This window comes from Nyctibius grandis, chromosome 10, assembly GCF_013368605.1.
Source record: "Nyctibius grandis isolate bNycGra1 chromosome 10, bNycGra1.pri, whole genome shotgun sequence".
Lineage (NCBI taxonomy): Eukaryota > Metazoa > Chordata > Aves > Nyctibiiformes > Nyctibiidae > Nyctibius > Nyctibius grandis.
In genome coordinates, this window is record NC_090667.1 from 21,450,407 (window position 1) to 21,470,815 (window position 20,409).

A 20,409-nucleotide genomic window follows, 5' to 3' on the forward strand; every position below is an offset into this window, starting at 1 on the left:
TGCATTTATTTTAGCTTACACAAGCTTTTTTGGGTAACTATCACTAAGTTAGCAAATCATTACTAATGACTCAGATCAAAAATTCAAAATAAAAAAAAGCATAAGGAACTGGGATCCATGAAAGTAATTTTAAGAAGGTTTGGATTGTCAAGATGGAGAATCAAAATTTTGGTTAAAATTACTAATTTGCTTCTTATTGATGGATGTCTTTCTCACATCTTCTGACAGGCCTTAGTGACTTAAAAAAAGTTTCAAAAACTCATTCTAATGGTCAAATACAGCAAGTGCCATCTTTTCATATATAGAAGCCACATTTTGGATAACCATACCACTTTAAAAAACTATTGGAAGAAAAAAAAAAAAGAGTAAATCCTTGGTGTAGTCTTGAGTCACCTACTCAAAATCAGAGACAGAAGGCCATTGTGAGGTTTTTTTTCCTTTTTAAATAGAAAACTCGGGAGATATTAATAACAACTTGGACCATTTTAAAAGGAAGTGGAAAACACCCAAAGTACATCTCTTTCTGGAACACAGAATGGTATACGACTTTTTACTCCTTAATATTTGTTTCTGGCAAATATTTATGGTTTTCTTATCACAGGCAACAGCACACATCCAACTACAGGAATGAACATTTGATTATATAGACAATCTGTGCTTGGGAACAAACCATAAACTCACTGCTGCATTCAACATTCCTCCATTTAGAGCTGGTCTAGTTTTAAGAACTGCAGAAGCCAGACATGCAAGACTAAGTAGGTAGCCCATATATCCCTGGATCTCTGTGTTTCCATATCGTATTTCTTTCTTTCCTGCCTTGAAATCTCAACCACATTGAATTTACAGGATAAGCTTCTAGAATCCCAAGGACAGCCCCAGGAAATGATGGTAATTTTTACCTCCCTGTGTCCCTTTTCTAGAATATCCCTTTAAACAGGAGCAGTGCAATGTATTGTATCTAGCCCTCATATAGACAATGCTGAGCTGGAAGGACTGTTACATTGATAATGAGCAAGAAAAGTAGGCTCTTCAACTTTGTGAGAAAACACAGAGGCATCTTCCTGCAGGGAGTGTGTTTTAGGCATGAAGACACAGCCATATGTAGGGCAGCCAGCTGACCCACTCTCATCAGAAGGGCTGCACAGCCACAGCTGCAAGACAAGAAGCAGTGCTGTGCATCACACCAGCTAATGTTAGGAGAGAGATCCTAACAGCCTCTGCACCCTAGATACATGCACGCTAAGATATGACAGTAAGCTTTTTCTTTCTCAATGTATGCAATTATGGAGCTGGTTTTGCAAATAATTTTTGTTATACTCAAGTTCAGTATCTAAGTTTGTCTTCCTTCTCACTATACAGACTGGAGTTCCAATAGCCCCCCTTCCCCAAAAAGTCACCAAAAATAATAGTTACAAATTGCCAGTTTTTCTACAGTAAACATATCAGAAAGCAAGTTATTCTTCTATTAAAGTCTAGTGCAGAAACATGGTTGTAATTCAAGCCCCCAAGGAATCACATAACTCTTCAAAAATGACAGAGATTCCAAATTAAAGTTTTCACGTAAGACATTTAACGTTGTTATTTACACGCCACCACTGCCAGCCAAGATTAGCACCATTACTCACATGCCTTTGTAGATTACAAAAATACTTCCATTTCAGATTGAAAAGGAAAGCTGAAACAAAAACAACCTAGCTGTTAGAGTAGAAGACAAAAAACAAACAAAAAAGATTTAAAGAACTTTCTGTCCCCAAACTCAGCCTTAAGTCAAGTCAAAAATACAGACAGTCAGAATGCGCTGGAGTCAACATTTAACAATGCTTGTTTGGTTGGTTTTAAGATTTATAGTTTTATTTCTTCGTGACAGAGAGAGTTTTCAGAGAGATATGCTCTAAAAGCGATGGCGACTTTGTCATAGAAATAGAAGAGCGTTGCATATTCAGTAAGCAACATGGCAGAGTATTTGGAGACAGAAATGGAAAGCCAAGACAGCACAAACTCGGTCATGAGAGAGATCCAGAACCCCAAATTTCAATTATTAGTTTTTAAAAGCTGAAATACTTCCTGACTTAATCCTATGTAAAAAGATAAAGAAGCGACTAGCAAGATTTCATCCAGCCTAGAGGAAGCACGTTATAAAACCACACACAGTAACAAAAACTGGAAAATTTCCAACTCCCCTCGTATTTGTTTTGAAAAACAACGTGCCAGCCAGCTACTTTCACAGTGAGCGACGATGAATTGACACAGTTCCCACTTGCTCCCTTATCTTTAGTTCCTTGCAATTTTCAACATTAAGAAACTGAGAACCTGCCAAATCGGTAGCTTCTAGAATGTCAAGGCTCTCAAGCCTTTATTTGTTCAAGCACTGTTCCACACTAGCTCAGATAATGAACGGTCATAACATCAATAGTATGAGTTAATTTCTCAGTATTCCTGCTTATCAAGAATAGCTTAATTTGGTTCACACATGAACTCTGCTGTGGTGCCCTCTAGTTATCAGACATTCACAGCAGTCACACCAGTACTACTGCTAGCACTTTTTTGCTGCTGTAATCTTGATTATGTATGTTGGGAGGGAAAAAGCAATAGCAGCAAGTGAAGCGTTGCAAGTTTGAGAATTCAATTAACTGTATCTTGTAGAGGTACCAGACTACGCAGATAAAAAACACTGATGAAACAGAAAGGCAGAATTTGTAAATGGCTATACAATGTAACTGGGAACAGAGCAGATACTGCTGAAATTCAAACTTTCAATAGTAACTAAGTTTCTTTTATTTTTGCTTGGTTTTTTTTCAGAAGCTTTTCATATCTTATCAGATTATATTCTTTTCTGGTATTAGCTCTAGAGAAAGCATGCAGATAAGGTTTCAGATGTCCTCTTCATAGTAAAGTAATTAAACCATAGAATTCCCAATACTTTTGGGAGATTGAAGTTGAGTTCTTCCCTCTTGCATTCCTTTCCATGAACTCCAAAATTCCAGCTAGTTAGTACTATGTGACCAGTTAGACTTTGTCTTCTATAAAGTTACACTATCATCTTCTATAAAATGGGAGAAAGTCATTTAGTGAACTCTTACTTCCATTTTGTAATTTATCCTCTAATGTATCCCAAATATAAAAACATATCATGCCAAAAGTATTTATGGCAGCTTTATTTAAAACAGGATATCACAGAATCACAGAATCAACCAGGTTGGAAGAGACCTCAGGGATCATCGAGTCCAACCGTTGCCCTGACACCACCCTTTCAACTAGACCATGGCACTAAGTGCCATGTCCAGTCTTTTCTTAAACACATCCAGAGATGGTGACTCCACCACCTCCCTGGGCAGCCCCTTCCAATGTCTAATAACCCTTTCTGTAAAGAAATTCTTCCTGATGTCCAACCTGAACATCCCCTGGCGAAGCTTGAGGCTGTGCACTCTTGTCCTATCGCTAGTTGCCCAGGAGAAGAGGCCGACCCCCACCTCACTACAACCTCCCTTCAGGTAGTTGTAGACTGCAATAAGGTCACCTGGGAGCCTCCTCTTCTCCAGGCTACTATATCATGTAGTAGGTAATTTATAAGAATAAAATACTCACTGGCAGTCATTAAAACATCACTTACAATTTATAAACAAAGTATAAATACATAAAAGATCCCAACTTTAAGGAATGGGACAAGACAAAACAATTTACACTTATCACCTGAACAAATGCGCCATGCTTGTACTGAGCAAAGTACACAACAACATTCATAGAACGCACGCAAATTCAGTCACAGCACTTGAGAACACTTCACAGCATAGTAAGGTTACGTGGATAATTCCATTGCAAGTTTGTTGCATAATATTAATGTCCTTGATATTAAGTGTATCTACCCACTGTTCACATTTAAAAATTAAATATCATTAAGTTGTTCACATTTTAGTAATAATTTATTCAAGGAAAAAAATTAAGAACTTAGTCTTCTAGCTGCGAGTAAAAATCACCACCAGTCAATTATTTACTCTTCTCTCTGTTTCTAGGGGGCCTAACTATAAAGCCTTATGCAACATCAAAGCCTTCTACATGCATCATAATTGATGTTTAAATGCTAGATAAGGTCTTGCTCAGGGCTTTTGCTCTGTGGAGACTTTCGAATTGATTGAATAATTTACACTGTTACTGCATACTTCTAATAGTATACATTCCTAATCTTGCTATGACTAACACCAGGCCTTACTAATAGTCACATTTTTATGAAAATAAAACTGAGAACCCATCAGAATGTAAAAATGTTTCAAGAATCAGACAATGAAAAAACAATAATAAATGCACGATGCAGTAGCACAGTGCAACATTGCACTTTATTAGGCTGAGAAAAATGTTTTTTCAGCTCTAGTACTCACCAAGAAAAAAAAAGTTTTAGAAAATTTCAAATATATTCCACATATATGTAAATGAAATTTTCGCCATTGTATTTACTGCACCCACCACGTAATAGCCGAGTCACAGATAGTAAAGAACTCGTCAGCCACATCTTGCACTCATTATACCAGACACGCACCAGCTATTCAGCTTCTCAAATCAAAAACCCAACTACAGTTCCACAGATTGCAAACATGATGCCCTTTTTAACAAATGAGATTTTGGGTTACAAAATAAGAAGCTAGCAAAAGTAAAAGTGATATTGTTAGTTGATATACAGGTTGAAACACATTTAAGAAGATACAAAGCACACCTAAAGTTGGCTTAAATAGTTTTAGCTCCTTGTAATTCAGCACAGGCTCCACAATTTACACTAAGTGATAACCTGGCTCTTTATACTACTTCTATAACCTAATACACGGTACTTAAATATAAAAGGATAACACAAAACCTGTGACAGCATATATTATTATCTGCCCACAGAAGAGTTAAATCTCTATATATCCTTAACCACTGAAGTGTTCATCGATTTATCTTTCAGTAATAAACACTTCAGTGTCAAGACAAGTCAGTCCAAGTTTCTACTGCCCCTGATTAGCACTCTCATAAGCTGTCACGTACTTACTCATAGCCAACAAGTCTACAAGGCAAGATTCTAATTTAAAGTTTTCATTTCACATTTATCTCACTGATTGAAAATATTTGTCAACCATACATGCACATATACAGTAGTAACTACACAACCAGTCAGTGCAAATACTCTAGTGGTTATAGAAATCTTTATTTCCAAGTATCATGTAAATTGCATTAAACTAATCCTACATGAAACAACTCTCTGCATCTCAGTGATACACTGAATAACTTGGCCTAGCACTGATGGAGATAAAGGAAGGGACTTTGAGAGTATGACTGCTCCTGCAGATGAGCATTTGGAATTGTGGATACTTATTTAACCTCAAATCACAAGGTAATTTTACAATGTCTGAAAAAAGGAATCTGTTTTATCTCCTAATTAGAACTCCTAAGCATCCTAGGATATTAAATAAAAAGATATATTTAATTCCTCTAACCTCTGACTAATTTAATGAAGAATTGCAGGAAGGCAATGATTAAAAATATTAGCAAGTATGACTGAATGTATGTCAAAGAAATTGTAGATTAGCATACACAAACAATATAGACAAGAACTGGGTGGGGCGAGGGGGGAAGCAGGACAGACACGACCAAAAGCAAATCAAAGACTAGTAGACAAGTAAATTCTGCTATTTTCCACCACTTTCCCTAAGGTCAATTACACATTTGAAACAAATCATATCATTCGTTCATTCATGATAGTCTAATACTTGGTAGCATAAATTGTACACTCTCACTATTTTCGTCAACATTACCAAGGATTGCCATGAAGCATTACTAAGAAATGCCAGGAAGAAAATTAAATTATATTGCTCAGTACCACAAGCAGGATAGAAACCAATAAAAGATATCAAACAAAGAAACAGTATGTGTCCATTCCCCACCCCTCATTAGATTTGGGAGTCAGGAGGGAAGCCCACAAGTCTTCCTCATCCTGACCCTTCATCCGAAGATTTTGCTTCTAGCTTTGAGGATGTTCCAGGAGTAGTAGTAGAATAGTGGGAGACATTTAAAAAGAAACTACTTCCCAGGTATTATGATGCTGTTAGTTTAATCCTACATAGAAACAAAACCAAAAAAAAGATTCTACGTGATGTCTGACAAGCATCCAGCAGGAAATAGAACATTCATTTGCTAATATTTCTTTAATTCTTTAGCTTTTCACGAGTATTTCCCAGACTACAAAAACATTGTAAGGTAGCTTTTTGTCCATACGGATGCCATGCTTCCTGCCATGAGTTTATTTGGTTGTTTTCTACATGGTAAATAAACAATGTAACAAAGCCCTAGCTAAACCCTAGTGAACAGCAAGCAAGTAAAAATCAGCAGGCTCTCAATAAAAGGCTCTCATTAACACAGCTGAAATAGTCTCAATGCCTTCTCAACACCCTGTTCTCTTCATGAAAACACCAAACACAGTGCTAAAAATTGCATGGTCAGTGGCAGTGTTCACAAAAAAATTGTCCTAAAGTGGAAGCATTTGTCCACACCTACCACTGAACAGCGTAATATTTTTTTTCTCCAGTACAGAGTATTTTTTTTAATAAAAATTAGAAACTATTGACTTTGTAATGTCTCCCAGGGCACGAACCTCAGGAGACCACAAGCCTGCACGGTACTGAAGGGTACTAGTAATAGCATGGTACAAGCATAGCAACAGCACTGGGAGATTAAGACATTTGCCATATGTGAAGGATTCCACGAGTACAACTGGTGCACTGTTGAAGTGAACAGGAGTTTGTCCATTGCCCATCCCCCATGACACCCTGTCCCATGGTCATCTGCTAAAAACTCAAAACCAAAAATTATTTCCCTTTTTCCTTCTCTATTATTAAATAATGCAAAATTAATGCAAACATTTATAACAAATAGTTCTTTTACTTAATTTTACGACTACATCTCCCAGTATTGCTGTCTACTAACCTCTTAGAAAATTAGAAGTAAAGCTTACCAAACTTTTTCTTCTTCCATTCCTCCTCTGGCACATTGGTTTATTACAGCAGGGCTACTCATGGTAAGTGCTGAGCTTTCAGAATTCATTTTTTTTCTACAAAGGAACAAAAACATCAAAAAACATGAAAAATGCAATATAAGGGAAGAACTAGAAAACCAAAACTTTAAGACAAGAATTTTTAAGACCAAATACAGTATGTTTTATTCACTTAAGTAAATGTCCTAAATCAATGGGATTAACTGGATGACTACATTGAGAAGGATTTGGCAGTTTTGTGGACTTGCTAGTTATGCCAAACTCAACACTGATTGTCTTTTGTTTACTTTTCTGAACACATGCCAAAAGAGTTGATGTCAGCAAGCCTGTATCCAGGGCCATGCATAGTGTCAGTTATGTTAATTCAGAGCAGCAGTCACAGCTAGTGTTGCCATGGAATGATCCACACAACATTGGGGAGAAAATTTCAATCTCTGATATGTAAAGATTTACAGAAGCTTTTTAGCATATTTTAATAACTTAAGATCATACTTTGCTGATTTGCAGAAAATAACAATTCATTCATGGCTGAAGTCACTCTAAAAAAACCAGCACAAGCATATTCAAATGCTGGCAATAGCAATTCCCAAGTTACAACACTTCCAAAAGCTCTATATGGCCAAAGGTGCTTCAAGTAAACAACTTGCATGGTAAGAATAAGTGAAGTCTCTAGATAAGGCAAGTTAATTTCACCATGAAACACTATTATTTTTTGGTAATAGGATCCACAATGTTAACATGGAACTTCTTACCCCTATAGCTCCTTTTTTTTTTTCTGCTTTCTTTTAAAAGAGAGTGGGAGGGGAAGTACTTCTGGCCATCAAAGTCATCTTATTTTACTTCATTTGACACCTGGTTTCTATTAGGATCAGCACAAAGACCTAACTGATTAACAGAGAACAGGTTCAACTGTATATTAATTAATGTCTACTAGAACATAACCAGAAAATAGGCTGTGCTTGTCAAGATAATAATCCCTTGCTTTTTTGCAAGAAGGTACAAAGAACCATTAAAAAGCTGGTTTAACCTGTGTGAAACCTGGGTCAAAATCTGACTTGTCAGTCATGGACAGCGTGAAAGTTGAGCACAATGCACGTGTCGCAGCAGCGGCAGGCAGATCAGGCCAATCCTCACAAAACAAGTACTCTGAAGAGAACGCAGATCTTTTTGTTTCAAAATTCTGTCCATGCAGGAGTAGATAAACAGCCCTAGCAAGCATGTTCATTAGACAGAAGTCCCAAAATCAGCAAGTAAAATTTGGTCCTGACAGGAATTCACGTTTTCTTTTTGCCTGCCCTTTGCTGTGAACAGAGCATGCAGCACTGCCGTTCCAGAGAAATCCGAATGACTTACAAGAACAGGTCCTTAATTGTGCCTTTTTTTTTTTTTTTTTTACATCCCTCATAATAGAAAGGGATACAAATTCTGCACAGTCTGTTTCTGAGCAAATCCGTTTCTTGAAAGCTTGCTTTAGCGATACAGAAAACTTTTCTGAAAGGGAGAACACCAAAAGCCTCACCTCTGTGAGGGCAGGAACAGAGACTGTTAGCCATCTGACCTCTTTTGGGATCAGTGTCTGACCTCAAATTTACTCCCAATTCTGAAGCTGAATCACTTTGAAAAAAAATCAAAAGTAAAAAAAATACCACACCAAACAGACAACAACAACAACAAAAAACATGAAAAAAAACAACCCACCCAAAACCCAGTAAGTCTAGCACTGGCTCAGCAGCAGCAGGTTTTGAAAGTTACATTATACCTTGCCTCTCTAGTCTATAACAGTGCAGGAAGAGGGGAGGTGTTCTTAAATATATTTTGAAGCAACAATGTCAGGGTCCACATTTAAACATCTTCTGCAAAGTTCCCCTCCTTCAGGAAGCAATTTCCTGGCAGGGCAAATTAAGACTTTTCTTTTGGTAATGAATTTCTACTCTACACTGGGAAAGCCCAGATGCTTCAATGATCATGCAAGTTACGTCAACAAGAGTTTTACCTCCTCTTACAGTCACTCGTACTAGTAAGATCAAAGGTTCGAGGGAAGGTTAACAGCAGTCCCTTAATTCTCAAAGTTGGAAGCTGCAAGATTCCCATTACAAAACCACAAGGTTGCCATTTCAGAAAAAAAAACAAAACCACAACTTCTGCTGCTCACTTGTGAACTAGTACTGCAGCAGTACAAGTGTTCAATGTATGACTAAAAAAAAAAGTTTTTCGCCCTCCCCACCCTTGGAAACACCTAAGCAAACACTCCATACGTATCTCTGCATTGAGACTTCCACACTGAAACTAGAGTAAAAGCAGAGGACAGAAGTGAGAAAAGCTATTGTTATGAACTTTGCTATGAACAATCGATGATAAAGGTTGACAAATAGCTAACAGAAAATACATTAAATATGGCATAAACCCAATTTATGTTCTCACATGTTCCGCAAAGGAAACCACGTAAAATAATACCAAGAGGAATACATCTTGTCAAATTTCTCAACTCCCTCACACTCCCAGTCTAATATCCGAAAACGTCAGTAATACGCTGTACTCCTTCCCCTCAACAACCTCAGCATCTTACAAAAATCTGCTTCTGCTGTTTTCTGTAACATAAAAGGAGGGCATCAAGAGGCCAGCATTTATTCATTCTGATAGCAAGATCTCATCCATCACACCTTCAGAAAGGTATCTGTATGCTGGATAACACAGCAGGCTTTCTGGATACAGAGAGTCACATTCTTTCAAGACACACAGTCATGCTCTTGCAGCCTCCACTGCTCACTTTCCAGTAATACGAGAGGTCTGCCAAGTCACCCACTAACTGAGTAAATGCTCTCTTCCCTTACACACGTCAGGGAGAGAAGCATAATGGCCAGCTGATGCAATGACGGACAAGCATCCTTCCTCAGCTACCACTGACAAAAGGGGGACAGGAAACACCCCCATGCCTGCCTGGCCCTCTCCTGTCCTCTGCACTGCAGCAGCCAAGAGCACTCTTCAAGATGTGAGCAGGTAGTGCAAAGCATCCCTCTAACTTCCCACCCACACCAACGAACGAACAATGGTCCAGCAATACCCACCACGTAATCCCTGCCTGCTGTAGCATAAACTCCTAGGATCTTCAATGACTTCTGTCTGTATCAGCCAGTCTCTTTCAAACCATACTCCTCCCTCAATGTCTTCTGAGATGGAGGAGAGTGTTACAGTTTTGGGACTAAGCGTCCATTCAGTGTTGCCGTCCAGCAGCACTTCTCATTCACACGTCAGAGGCTGGACAGCAATGACTCAGACAAGCCTCTGGAAAATCATCAAGGATGCTCTTGTCATCTTATTCCTGACAACAGGTCTACACAGGTCCTAGTTCACTCTTTACCAGGAGCAACAGGTAATTAAACAGCTGATCCCCACATCACTGACAAGTTTTATGGCCTTGTCAAAATACCAGATGTTTTGTAGTTTCTAAATGACAAATGGAAAATTGGTATCCATCTACACTTTCCAAAGCCGTGGATACCAAATATTACCATCACTTCTCTTACTTGCAAATCATTTCAATGAAAAATTCTCAGCCTGTAAATTCTATCCTGACTCACTGTTGTGCCACCGACTGCTCTTAGACTCTTTCTTCAGAGTAAGTAACTATTTTTAAAATAAAAACTTCTGTGTTTTAAGATGTAGAAGATGATATCTTTTTTCAAGCATTAAGAATATTTTGTGGAAGTATTTCTAGTGAACAAAAACTGCTTCAGTAGGTTTGTATTAAAACAATACCAAATTGTTCTGTTGTGGAAAGAAAAGTTATTGTAAGGCTTATACTCTCAAAAAATACTGTTTATATTCAAAGTGAACCACACAAAATTAAAGATAAAACTGGCAATATAACATTTTGTTTGGAATACACTGTTTTATGATTTATTCAACTAGAATACTAACACTACCCTCAGAAATCAGCCTCCAGTAATAATAACATCTTAGAAAATGAAAAGCAATTCAAGAAGCAAAGGAACAATGAGCAGAAAAAATATGCTATTCACAGGTGCCTCTTTCTATATCACCATCCAGCTCTTGTCTGGACTTGAACTTTATGGCATAGGCACTATACATGATGAAACTTGAAGGAGGAAAATAAATCTATCATCATCTTCCCTCGTAATAACTTGAAGCCAGATGCCAAGGCAAGTCAATGAATATTAATTTAAGAGACGCTGCTTCAGTCGTATTCTGTTCCTCATCCTCTGTTTGTACACTGAACCTTGACTGTTCCTGATAATGAACACGCACTTTAATTAGGTGGTGTCCTAGAGATCGTTCTCTGATGTAATAGGAGGAAGTGGGCAAAAGACAATTCCAGAACAAAAACACAGGAAAACAATGTCAAAGACTTTATTTACAGCAGCTATGTTTAACACTACTGTCACTATCTTATTGAGGGAACAGCCTTGAAGAAACATCCTTGCTGGTTTTGAAAAAACATCAGAAATTTAGCACACTTAGTCTTCTATGACCGAATATAGATTGTTTAATACTAGAGGACCCAGAAGGAAGCATGCGCCCCAAAATTCTCTCATCTCCACAAGGAAACTATTTTTCGTGCTTCCATTAAAATAATTAACTTTGGTTATCTGATGCACTTTCAGTCCATCTGCCTTGGAGTAGACTCTTACACCCCATAATGGCAGAGAAAAGCCCAGTAGTAGTAAGCCACCGGCTCAAGAACTGAAAAGTATGTTATATTTAAGTGTATTTTATTCATTTCTATTTAGTTTTAATTCTGGAAGTTCTGCAATTGCCATTAAATGGACAAAAATAAAGGGGGAGAAAAAGGATCTAGTATAGCACAGCACTCAAGCCTTTAAACACCTGCACAGAACAGCATTATAGGCTCATTTAAACAGAAAAAATGAGAAGGTTCAAGAAAAGCGTTGAAGCCACAACGCCCCATGGACTCAAACCAGCCTGTGATTTATATCTAGCAGAATGGGGAAAGTATTAGCCAATCTTTTTAAAATCATGATTCCCTATGCAAAAAGGCCTTTTTCTTTCTGCTTTTGTTACAAAGTGTAGATACACTTTGATCCTCAGGCTAAAAATCTTTTTCTGCCTTTCCCTCCACTCCCTATTTCTATCTCTAGGCAAGTAAGATATTCACAGTAACAGCAGTTAAAAAATAACATATCATTCAACAGCTGTTCACTGCAGTTAAAGTAAAAATAACCACTATCTTCTGATAAAACTTGTTCCCACAGCTCTTTACCTTTACCAAAATGCTTTGCATTGTTGAAATAGTATCTTGTATACTCGGTTGATAAAAGAACTGTGAAAAAGCTTTACTGAACTCTAAGACCCCTCAATGCAGAAACTATTATTCATTTTAATGAAAAAGAAGGCAGTAGCATCTCTACAGTAGTGTGCAACTACTACAAAGAAAAAAAAAAAATAGGATTGTTACACACTGTCATTCTCTCTAGCAGAAGTCTTTACGCCCAAAATACCTGAACAATAGATTACTAATTAGTAAGCATGCATCATAACATCTTTAACTTTGAAGAGCTGATTTTCCATTTCCTTGCTATCTGCACAGAGGTCTAATTTTTAGTGAACAAACACACTTACTCTTGTATTGATTTCTGAAAAGTCACATTTCCACACACAAAGTTGGCAAGCAAATAGTATCTCACATCTTGATAGCACTCAGCTCCTAACCAGCAACCGCCTTAGGCAAATAGCTTGTTGAAGGACAGATTTAAACTTTAAAATGAACTTCGTTACTTAACTGCATAACAACAAATACCAAAACCAATCTTTTATCCAAATTGTTTTTCTGAGGTTTTCAGATACTGCAGTTGCCAAAGGTCTTTATACTACTAAAGCATACTTCAGTAAAATCAGAGTGAAAACTCAAGCAGCTCTTGAAGAATATTTCTCCTGACTACAACTCCAAGTAGCAGCCAGTCCTGAGAAATTCCACATTGCATAATCACTTCAATCCAAGCCTAGCATACCATAAACCTTGTTTCACACATGCTGCAGTTACTTCAAGTAAGTTTTGACCTCAACGAACACGTGGCGTATCATTACTTACCTTCTTGAAGTCTTTAAAAATGCACCTGATGCACTACAGAATGAGGTTTTGTAGGAGCTTTTAAATACATTTTTGGAAAGGGTTTTTATTCCTCTCCTTGAGGCAACTCATCAAAAATAGTCACCTTCTTTCCTCTTAAGAAGCACAGGTAAGTTTTATATAGGCACTTTACACAAGTGTACATACAAAAATATTTGGAGGAAGTTTAGAGAACCACAGGCACCGTACGTAACTTTTCGCTCCATATTTGGTGATTCCGTCAGAACTCTCCAAGATGATAGAAAAGAAGCTTTAAAATAATATAACAACTCTGTCTCACAGCAAGTATCAAGTTTGGCTCCCTCTCCCACACGTACACACTTGCTATAGACAGTGAGACAGTCTATCCAGTCATATATAAAAGATAATGTTTATTTTTGAAATAGCATGAATGTTATATTTATTCTCAGCACACAGTAGATTAAAAGGCAAAAGACAACAGTTAAATAAAAAAAAAAGAACCAACCAAACAAGTCAGTACCAGGCTGAAGCCAGTGCACTGACATGGAATAGCGTTCCATGCTGGAGAAATATAGCGCTCTATGAAACACTGTTCTCAATAGGACTAGTCCTTTAGTTTACTGAGACTTTGCTCTTTTCCCTAAAAAATATCAAAAGAAAAGGAAGACAATCAACTACGTTACAATTCATCTCACATCACCTTCATGAAAGCACATGGAGAAGTTTACCAGCATCAAAGAGAGGATGTGGTTACCACTCAGACATCTTTCAGAACCATTTGAATATGTTTATGTAGTAAGACACCAGCATCACAGAAACCACGAGCAGGTACATGCACATGTTTTATTCCCAAACTACAAACACAGATCTTCCTGAGCTGGTTACTACTGTGAAAAAGAAGAGTTATGAAAGAATTCAGACTGCTGGTTTAGTCTATCCTGCATACCCGCATATTATATAATACTGTACATCACTCTGATAAAGAACAGAAGAGCAAGGACTCATCTGCACTGTCCAATCTGCAAAGTTATCAGGAGCTTTGAGTCTTTCAGTGGTTTCAACTCAGAAATTTTAGCAGTGTAAGGGAAAATAGGGAATGTTCGTGGGCTTTGTTGTCACTTTTAGGGATGGTAGTTGATTGCCTTATCAATAAAAAAAGGAATTTAAAGTTTCAGTACTCTGTGTCTTAGTAATAACACACAACTAAATCTCTCTTATCTGATTAGGAAAAAATCTAGCATTATGAAACACTAGCAAAGACTGGAACAGAACATTTTAAACAGAAGGTTTAAAATGCAGAAGGTGCACACACAAAATTAAATATACTGTTTAAGCAGAATACAGAGAACATTAAGTACTATATTCTATTCAACGTAAATAGATATCAAGGAATTTTTTGTCACTGATGTTATAATTACATATGTCATTCTGAGATAAATCTGTTTCTCTCTGGACTAGAAGATCCAGATGTTCCTATTTCAAGTATCTGGCTTCAGCACCAGACAGTAAACAAAACGACCTATCCATTCTATCAGCGTGCTAGAAGAATTCTCCAGCGCTGGCCATTTCTCTACCCTTTTCCCGCTCTCCAAGTTTGTATTTCTTTTCAACAAAGCAAGCAAACAAAACACAACAGTATAATAATCCAGCTTCCTAGCCTTCAGTCAGTTTGACAAACAAAAAGGGGAAAAAAGTTATCTGATTTTTTTCATAAACTATGATTTCAAAAGCAAATACAACTACTTTTAAGCTAGACATACTGTATTGTGTTTTGCAGTTGACACTATCCAGCAAAACAATGTTGAGAGGTTCTTTCCAAAGATTATGAGTATTTATGTTCCCAATTTAGTGACTCATACAGCTAGCAATTTCTGAGATGAATTTAACTCTATCCTCCTCAAACTTCTGAATCTGGAAGCAAGCACTAAGTTGTTATTCAAAAGTTGTAACAACGACAAACACAAAGATTTTATGTATGATTTTTTTTAATCTAGATTTTATCTAGGGGAAAACTGTTTCCAGAAATAACTATGTGCTATTTCTGTAAAGACTATTAGAAGGGCTATACAAAGCTGGAACAATTTAAGGGACAATTTATTAAACAAAAAAGAGTTTTCCGAAACCGGCACTTAATTTACGTCTTTTTCATGGTAACAGCAGACTTGAGTAAAAAAAGAAAAAAAAAAAAAAAAGAGATAACAGCATGCCTGTCCAAGGTAAAATTAATGCAACTGCTGCCACATTTTTTCATATTCTTCTCTTCCTTTCAAAATATTCCTGCCTCCCTCATGATAAAGGGGTTTATCCTCAACAAAAATGCATTAAGAATAAATGAAAACCAAGAAAAATACCACCACAGTTGAGACAAACACCATCCATTTTCCCCTTTATCAGAATCATCACTGCCAGGGAATGGTAGCAGGTTCAAAATTTTAACTGTCTGGAAGGGTGTCACATTTTCTCCTTAACATTAAAAGTCATGATCCTTTCAGCCTGCTATCTTAATAATCATGACTATTTCATTCAGGATTGCTGAACAGTTTAATAACTCATTGAAGTCTGGCAAGTTGGTTTTGTATTTATTTTTCTTGGTTATTTAATAGATTTGAATGGTAGACAAAAGGTGTATTGTCCTAAAATTACCTTCTTTTCAGTCTTTACAGCTTTTCACCTGCAACTGCTAAGCACAACCAGAAACAAACTCACAGAGGAAAGTCTGCAAGATCACCCCTCCACACAGTAATTGACTTGCTTGAGAGAATTTTTCCTAGGATATTAATTGCTTAACTGTAGAGCATCAACAAATGCTAGTTTTGACAGCATCTGTTTCTGTAGGCAAAGTATTTTAAGCCGCATACTCATGTAAGAACCTCACTATCTCCAGAGGGATACCAGGTTTGGGATACGCTCATCATAGCCTGTGTCAATACAAATGTGGTGGCTTTAAGCGCCGTACTGCAGTTCATACCTGACTCTAAGCTCTCCCAGCCACCTGCTATCTGGATGCATCAGGTAAGGCCATATACAAGCAGAAGTGGTCAGCCACCCCCAAAACACGCACTGTCCAAATAGCCAGTTGTTGTCTTTTTCAAGACAAAGGTGATGGGCCAGACATAATCCTCTGAGGGAACACTAGCTGGACACACTGCAATATTTAAAACAAAATCAGTAGGATTCCTCATACAGTACAGTGTAATGGACATACTCTTCTAGTTATAATCCAGAAAATTTATTTTAGAAAAATGCTGAAGTGTTTAAAATAAACCAATGAAAGCTGTACTTCTATTTAACAACCAAAATGTTTGAGAGATGATACCAGCAGAGCAGCTGTTCTTGCTCTACAGAAACCACACAAGTCCAGATAACTCCTGCCAACTTTCCAAGTTTATGCAAGCTTCAGTGGTATAGAAGCCAGTAAACCTTTTTGAATACAAGTTGTACCACACATTGATTACACCTGCAGAGTTATGAGGGGAAATGCACGACAGTGAGGGTAATTAATCCTATAGAGAAGGGGTGGGGAAAAAAAAATCAGTAACAGTATAGGGCATCTTTTTAGTCACATAATGTTACCATTTCTGTTTGTATACATAATGATTTAACATGAAAAGCAAAAAAGTGCTCTTTCATTGTAAAGAACAAAGTTTCTGCTTCTTTTCTAGTTTAAACAATTTTTTGGGAGAGGATTGCTGGATTTCACTACTGGCCATGCCTTCAACTGCCACCCTCAGCAGTGGTCTGTATAAGACACATATTACTTCAAAGTAACTCATACCTATGGCAGCATGCTTACTCAGATCTGAAATCCTTAGACTACTCATCAGCACGTGATTAGGAAGAAGTAAATAAATATGCATGTACACATGCCCTTGTGTTTAGATATTAACAGCCTGATCCATTAGCATGCTAACCACTTCAGCTGGATTCTGCACAGTGCTGAGCACCTGCAAGTTAATAATTGTTTACATTTCCATAATTGACAGCATATCACTTCGTGTTAAACCCTGGTTGACACGAGATGGGAAAACATTTTTTGTTTGGTTGGGTTTACATCCTCCGTGTTACATTTGGGGATAGAGGCCACCACTATTTATTTCAGAACAGTTACTTTGCAGCTATTACAGTCAAAAGCAAAGCACAAGGTCTTTGTTAATCACACATCGCTGGAGCGTATTTACCGAGTCCTTTATTTGCCAGAACTACACTACGGTAGTTCTACATGCTCTTAGAGACGTGCAAGACCATAGCTATTTGTTTATTCTAGATTTCATATGACTCTGACAATTGAAACAAGCAACATGCCCTCACAAGTAGAGAAGCACAACTTGGTAAAAAAATCAAAGGGACTTTTACAGGACTCAGAAAATACTAGGTATGTGGATATAACATTTTTTTCAGCCAATAAGTATAGATGCAAACATGAAAATTTAAAGACTTTTCTTTGTCCAGCAAGTTCAAGTACTTTCATCTGTTTACACCTTTTATTCCAACGTAATGCTGCTCTGCTCAGGCTTTTTCCAAGTCACAGATCAGATTTTATCTCTAAAGTACTAGATTTACCTATTTAAGTACTAGAATTTATCTGTAAAACCTACGTGACCTTAAAATGCTTATATCCCCAAGATTTAGTAAACAAATAAATAACATGAAGGGACTGATTAAACATGAGGAGACTAATTAAGTTAAAATAAATCAATAATATGATTTATAGCACCCCAAGTCTTTTAGTCTCCCACTAAGCGTATAATTTGCCAGTTTCCCTATATATTACACAGGAAGAAAGTGGCAACTCTTAACAAATTACTTCTCAAGATGCATATCACACTTAACTGAGTATAAGGTGTCTGTGATATAATACACACACACAGAGCACTCCAAAAGCATTCTAAATGCAGCATTTTTAGTAGTGGGCAGATACTTTCACAAAAAACACTCAGAAAAATTATGTTTTGTTAAAAGAGATTGTTCAAAAACCTAAAATAGTGAAAACATACAAATAAAACTTTAGGATAAACAGAATTTAAGAGGTCAATTTTCCTTCGCACCTAAAGTGAAGGATTTAACATGGGAAGCTTCTGAGCCAATATTGAGACATTACATATGAACTCCCAAGCAGAATCTGTTATCGCCCACTTTAATTCATGAACAGCAAAACAAAACAGATTTTTGTTTAAGGACATGTGGTCTCACTGGCCACTTGCTGGAAGCAGCTCCACATAATACACCTCCAAATCATGTGCACATAAGACTCCCACAACTTGGAATCACGCCAGAACAACTGTCTACACAAAAGCAGTCCCGAGAAGAAGTGTGCTATTCAAAACAGAGCAGAGGGCAGAGAAAATGTGCAGGGAATGATACTGAATGTTACAGTGTCTTCACGGGTCACGAGGCCTTGTCCCATTGTTAACCGATACACACGATTCTGATGGGAAATTAAAAGGGATTTCTGTTCAAAACAATACGGTATTTTGTTTACTAAAACTGGGTAGTAAATATTTACTGAGAACAGGTAAAAACTGGGTAGTAAATATTTACTGAGAACAGGTAGCAAGACATATGTATAAAAATTTTAAATAGAAGGGCTAAATCCACTAAATGACAAGTCAAAGATATTCCTGTGTGTTCCCTTACTTCATGTACAACTGGGCAGCTCCATTCCACACACTCCCCTACCTACACTCTGCAAAACCTATTATTCTGCAATAAATATTTTAACTCCACTTGTTTCCAAATCCCACAGCTTCTCCTATTCTGAATTCAAATTCTGTACACATACAGCATCCATCTCATAACTTGTTGCACTTGGCAGTACATGCTACAGAACTGGGTACGTAACCAAATTAATTCTATAATAAGTGTTTGAGGATGAAGGAATTTTCTCTGCCCTTTCACTATGAAAATGTAGCACACAAGGTACTAAAGGATAATATTTAACTGTAAATTATACTAATGGATGCATGCACACATAGAAAAGATGTACACGAACGTTTATATATTCAAAAGATTTAAGAACTACATAGAAAAATAAAGGTATCAACTACCAAAGTTGGATTTCTTGCATTAATGTAAATGGCTCCTCAGTAAATCACAAATTCTGGTCACCGCCAACCACGTCACTAAGATGACGGGTAAAATACTGGCATCACAACACGACCCCACAGCCAGCCACGAACAACCTTACAGCGTCTTCACTTACACGGGCCTTCACCAGCATTAACTAATTAAGTTCAGGCAATGACCCGTGCCATACTAATTAATGTTGTCTCTCTTCTACAGCCTATTCAGAGCCTGCTGTGACTGACTTCACAAGTGCGAGTAATTACTCTCGGTGTTTGTTTTTTCCACTTTCCTTTCGCCTACAAACCTCCACCCCCGCCTCCCCCCAAGGTGGAGGTTGTGCTGAGGGGAGGGCAGGGCTGAAAACCAGAGCCCGTTGGAGCCGCTCTCACTCGCCAAACCAAACAAGCAGCTGCGGGAATAACTTATTTGTAATAACAATTACGGTTTTCAAAGGAGGCAACAGGCACCTGGGACTTCGGCCCTTCCTTCGCGGCGTCTTCCTTCTAAACTGACACTCGTGTAAGATTTGTCCCTAAATAAATGTAAAGAGTTCTTGAAAAAATAAACAGGTAAAGCCAAAGCGGCTGTTGAGCCCCGAGAGGAAGCGGGTCGAGCGCCCCCCGCCCCCTCAGGGCCCCTCACGGCGCCGCCGGGCACGAGCGGAGCTCGGGGGTCCCTGAGGTGGCGGGTCCCGCCCGCCTCCCGCCTCAGACCGACTTTGGCGGCGCAAAGCTCCGACGGTGAGGTACCCCCGTGCCTCCCCTCCCCCGGGGCGGCGGAGGGCAGCGACGGCGTGAGGAGATAGAGGAGAAAGAAGAGGGTGCGTGTCCCCCACTCACCCACCAGGAGCTGGCGGGAGTCCCCTCCCGAACCGCCGGGTCCCCCTCGCTACCACTCTGTGGGGAGCCCCGAAAGGGGCGGCGGGTCCCCGCCGAGGCACAATGCAACCTTTGCGGTCAGCCCCGCCACGGCCGCCTCTCTCCGTGCCCGCAAGCCTGGCTGCCTCCAGGTGCCCCGGCGGAGCGCAGCCCCTCCAGCTCTGACAGGCAGCCGCCTCCCTGCCCAGCCCCAAGCAGAGCCCAGACGCAAGGGACAGCACCTTACCTTGCACCCTCCTGCTTCTCCTCGGCTCCCGGCATGCGGCTCGCAGAGCTGCCGCCCCGGCGAGGACCCGGCGGCAGGCGGGGGCGAAAAAGGGCGCCAGGGGCTGGGCCGGTGGAGCCGTTGGCGGCCGGCGGCGGGAGCGGAGAGGCCGCGGGGGGTT

At 38.7% G+C, this 20,409-nt stretch overlaps 1 protein-coding gene across 5 annotated transcripts in view; it reads right to left on the reverse strand.

Moving 5' to 3' along the window:
* The window catches only part of ARHGEF3 (Rho guanine nucleotide exchange factor 3), a 137,837-nt gene extending 117,428 nt beyond the window's left edge, over positions 1 to 20,409 (reverse strand). For all 5 annotated transcript variants that reach the window (XR_011048835.1, XR_011048833.1, XR_011048836.1 and 2 more), the window contains exons 1-2: positions 20,250 to 20,409; positions 6,977 to 7,072 (exon numbers count right to left, since the gene is read on the reverse strand). Coding sequence is in view for 1 of the 5 variants with exons in the window: in XM_068408707.1 (XP_068264808.1) it covers positions 6,977 to 7,072; positions 20,250 to 20,284 (131 nt within the window). In the remaining 4 variants the exon portion in view is untranslated. The remainder of the gene's footprint in view (positions 1 to 6,976; positions 7,073 to 20,249) is intronic.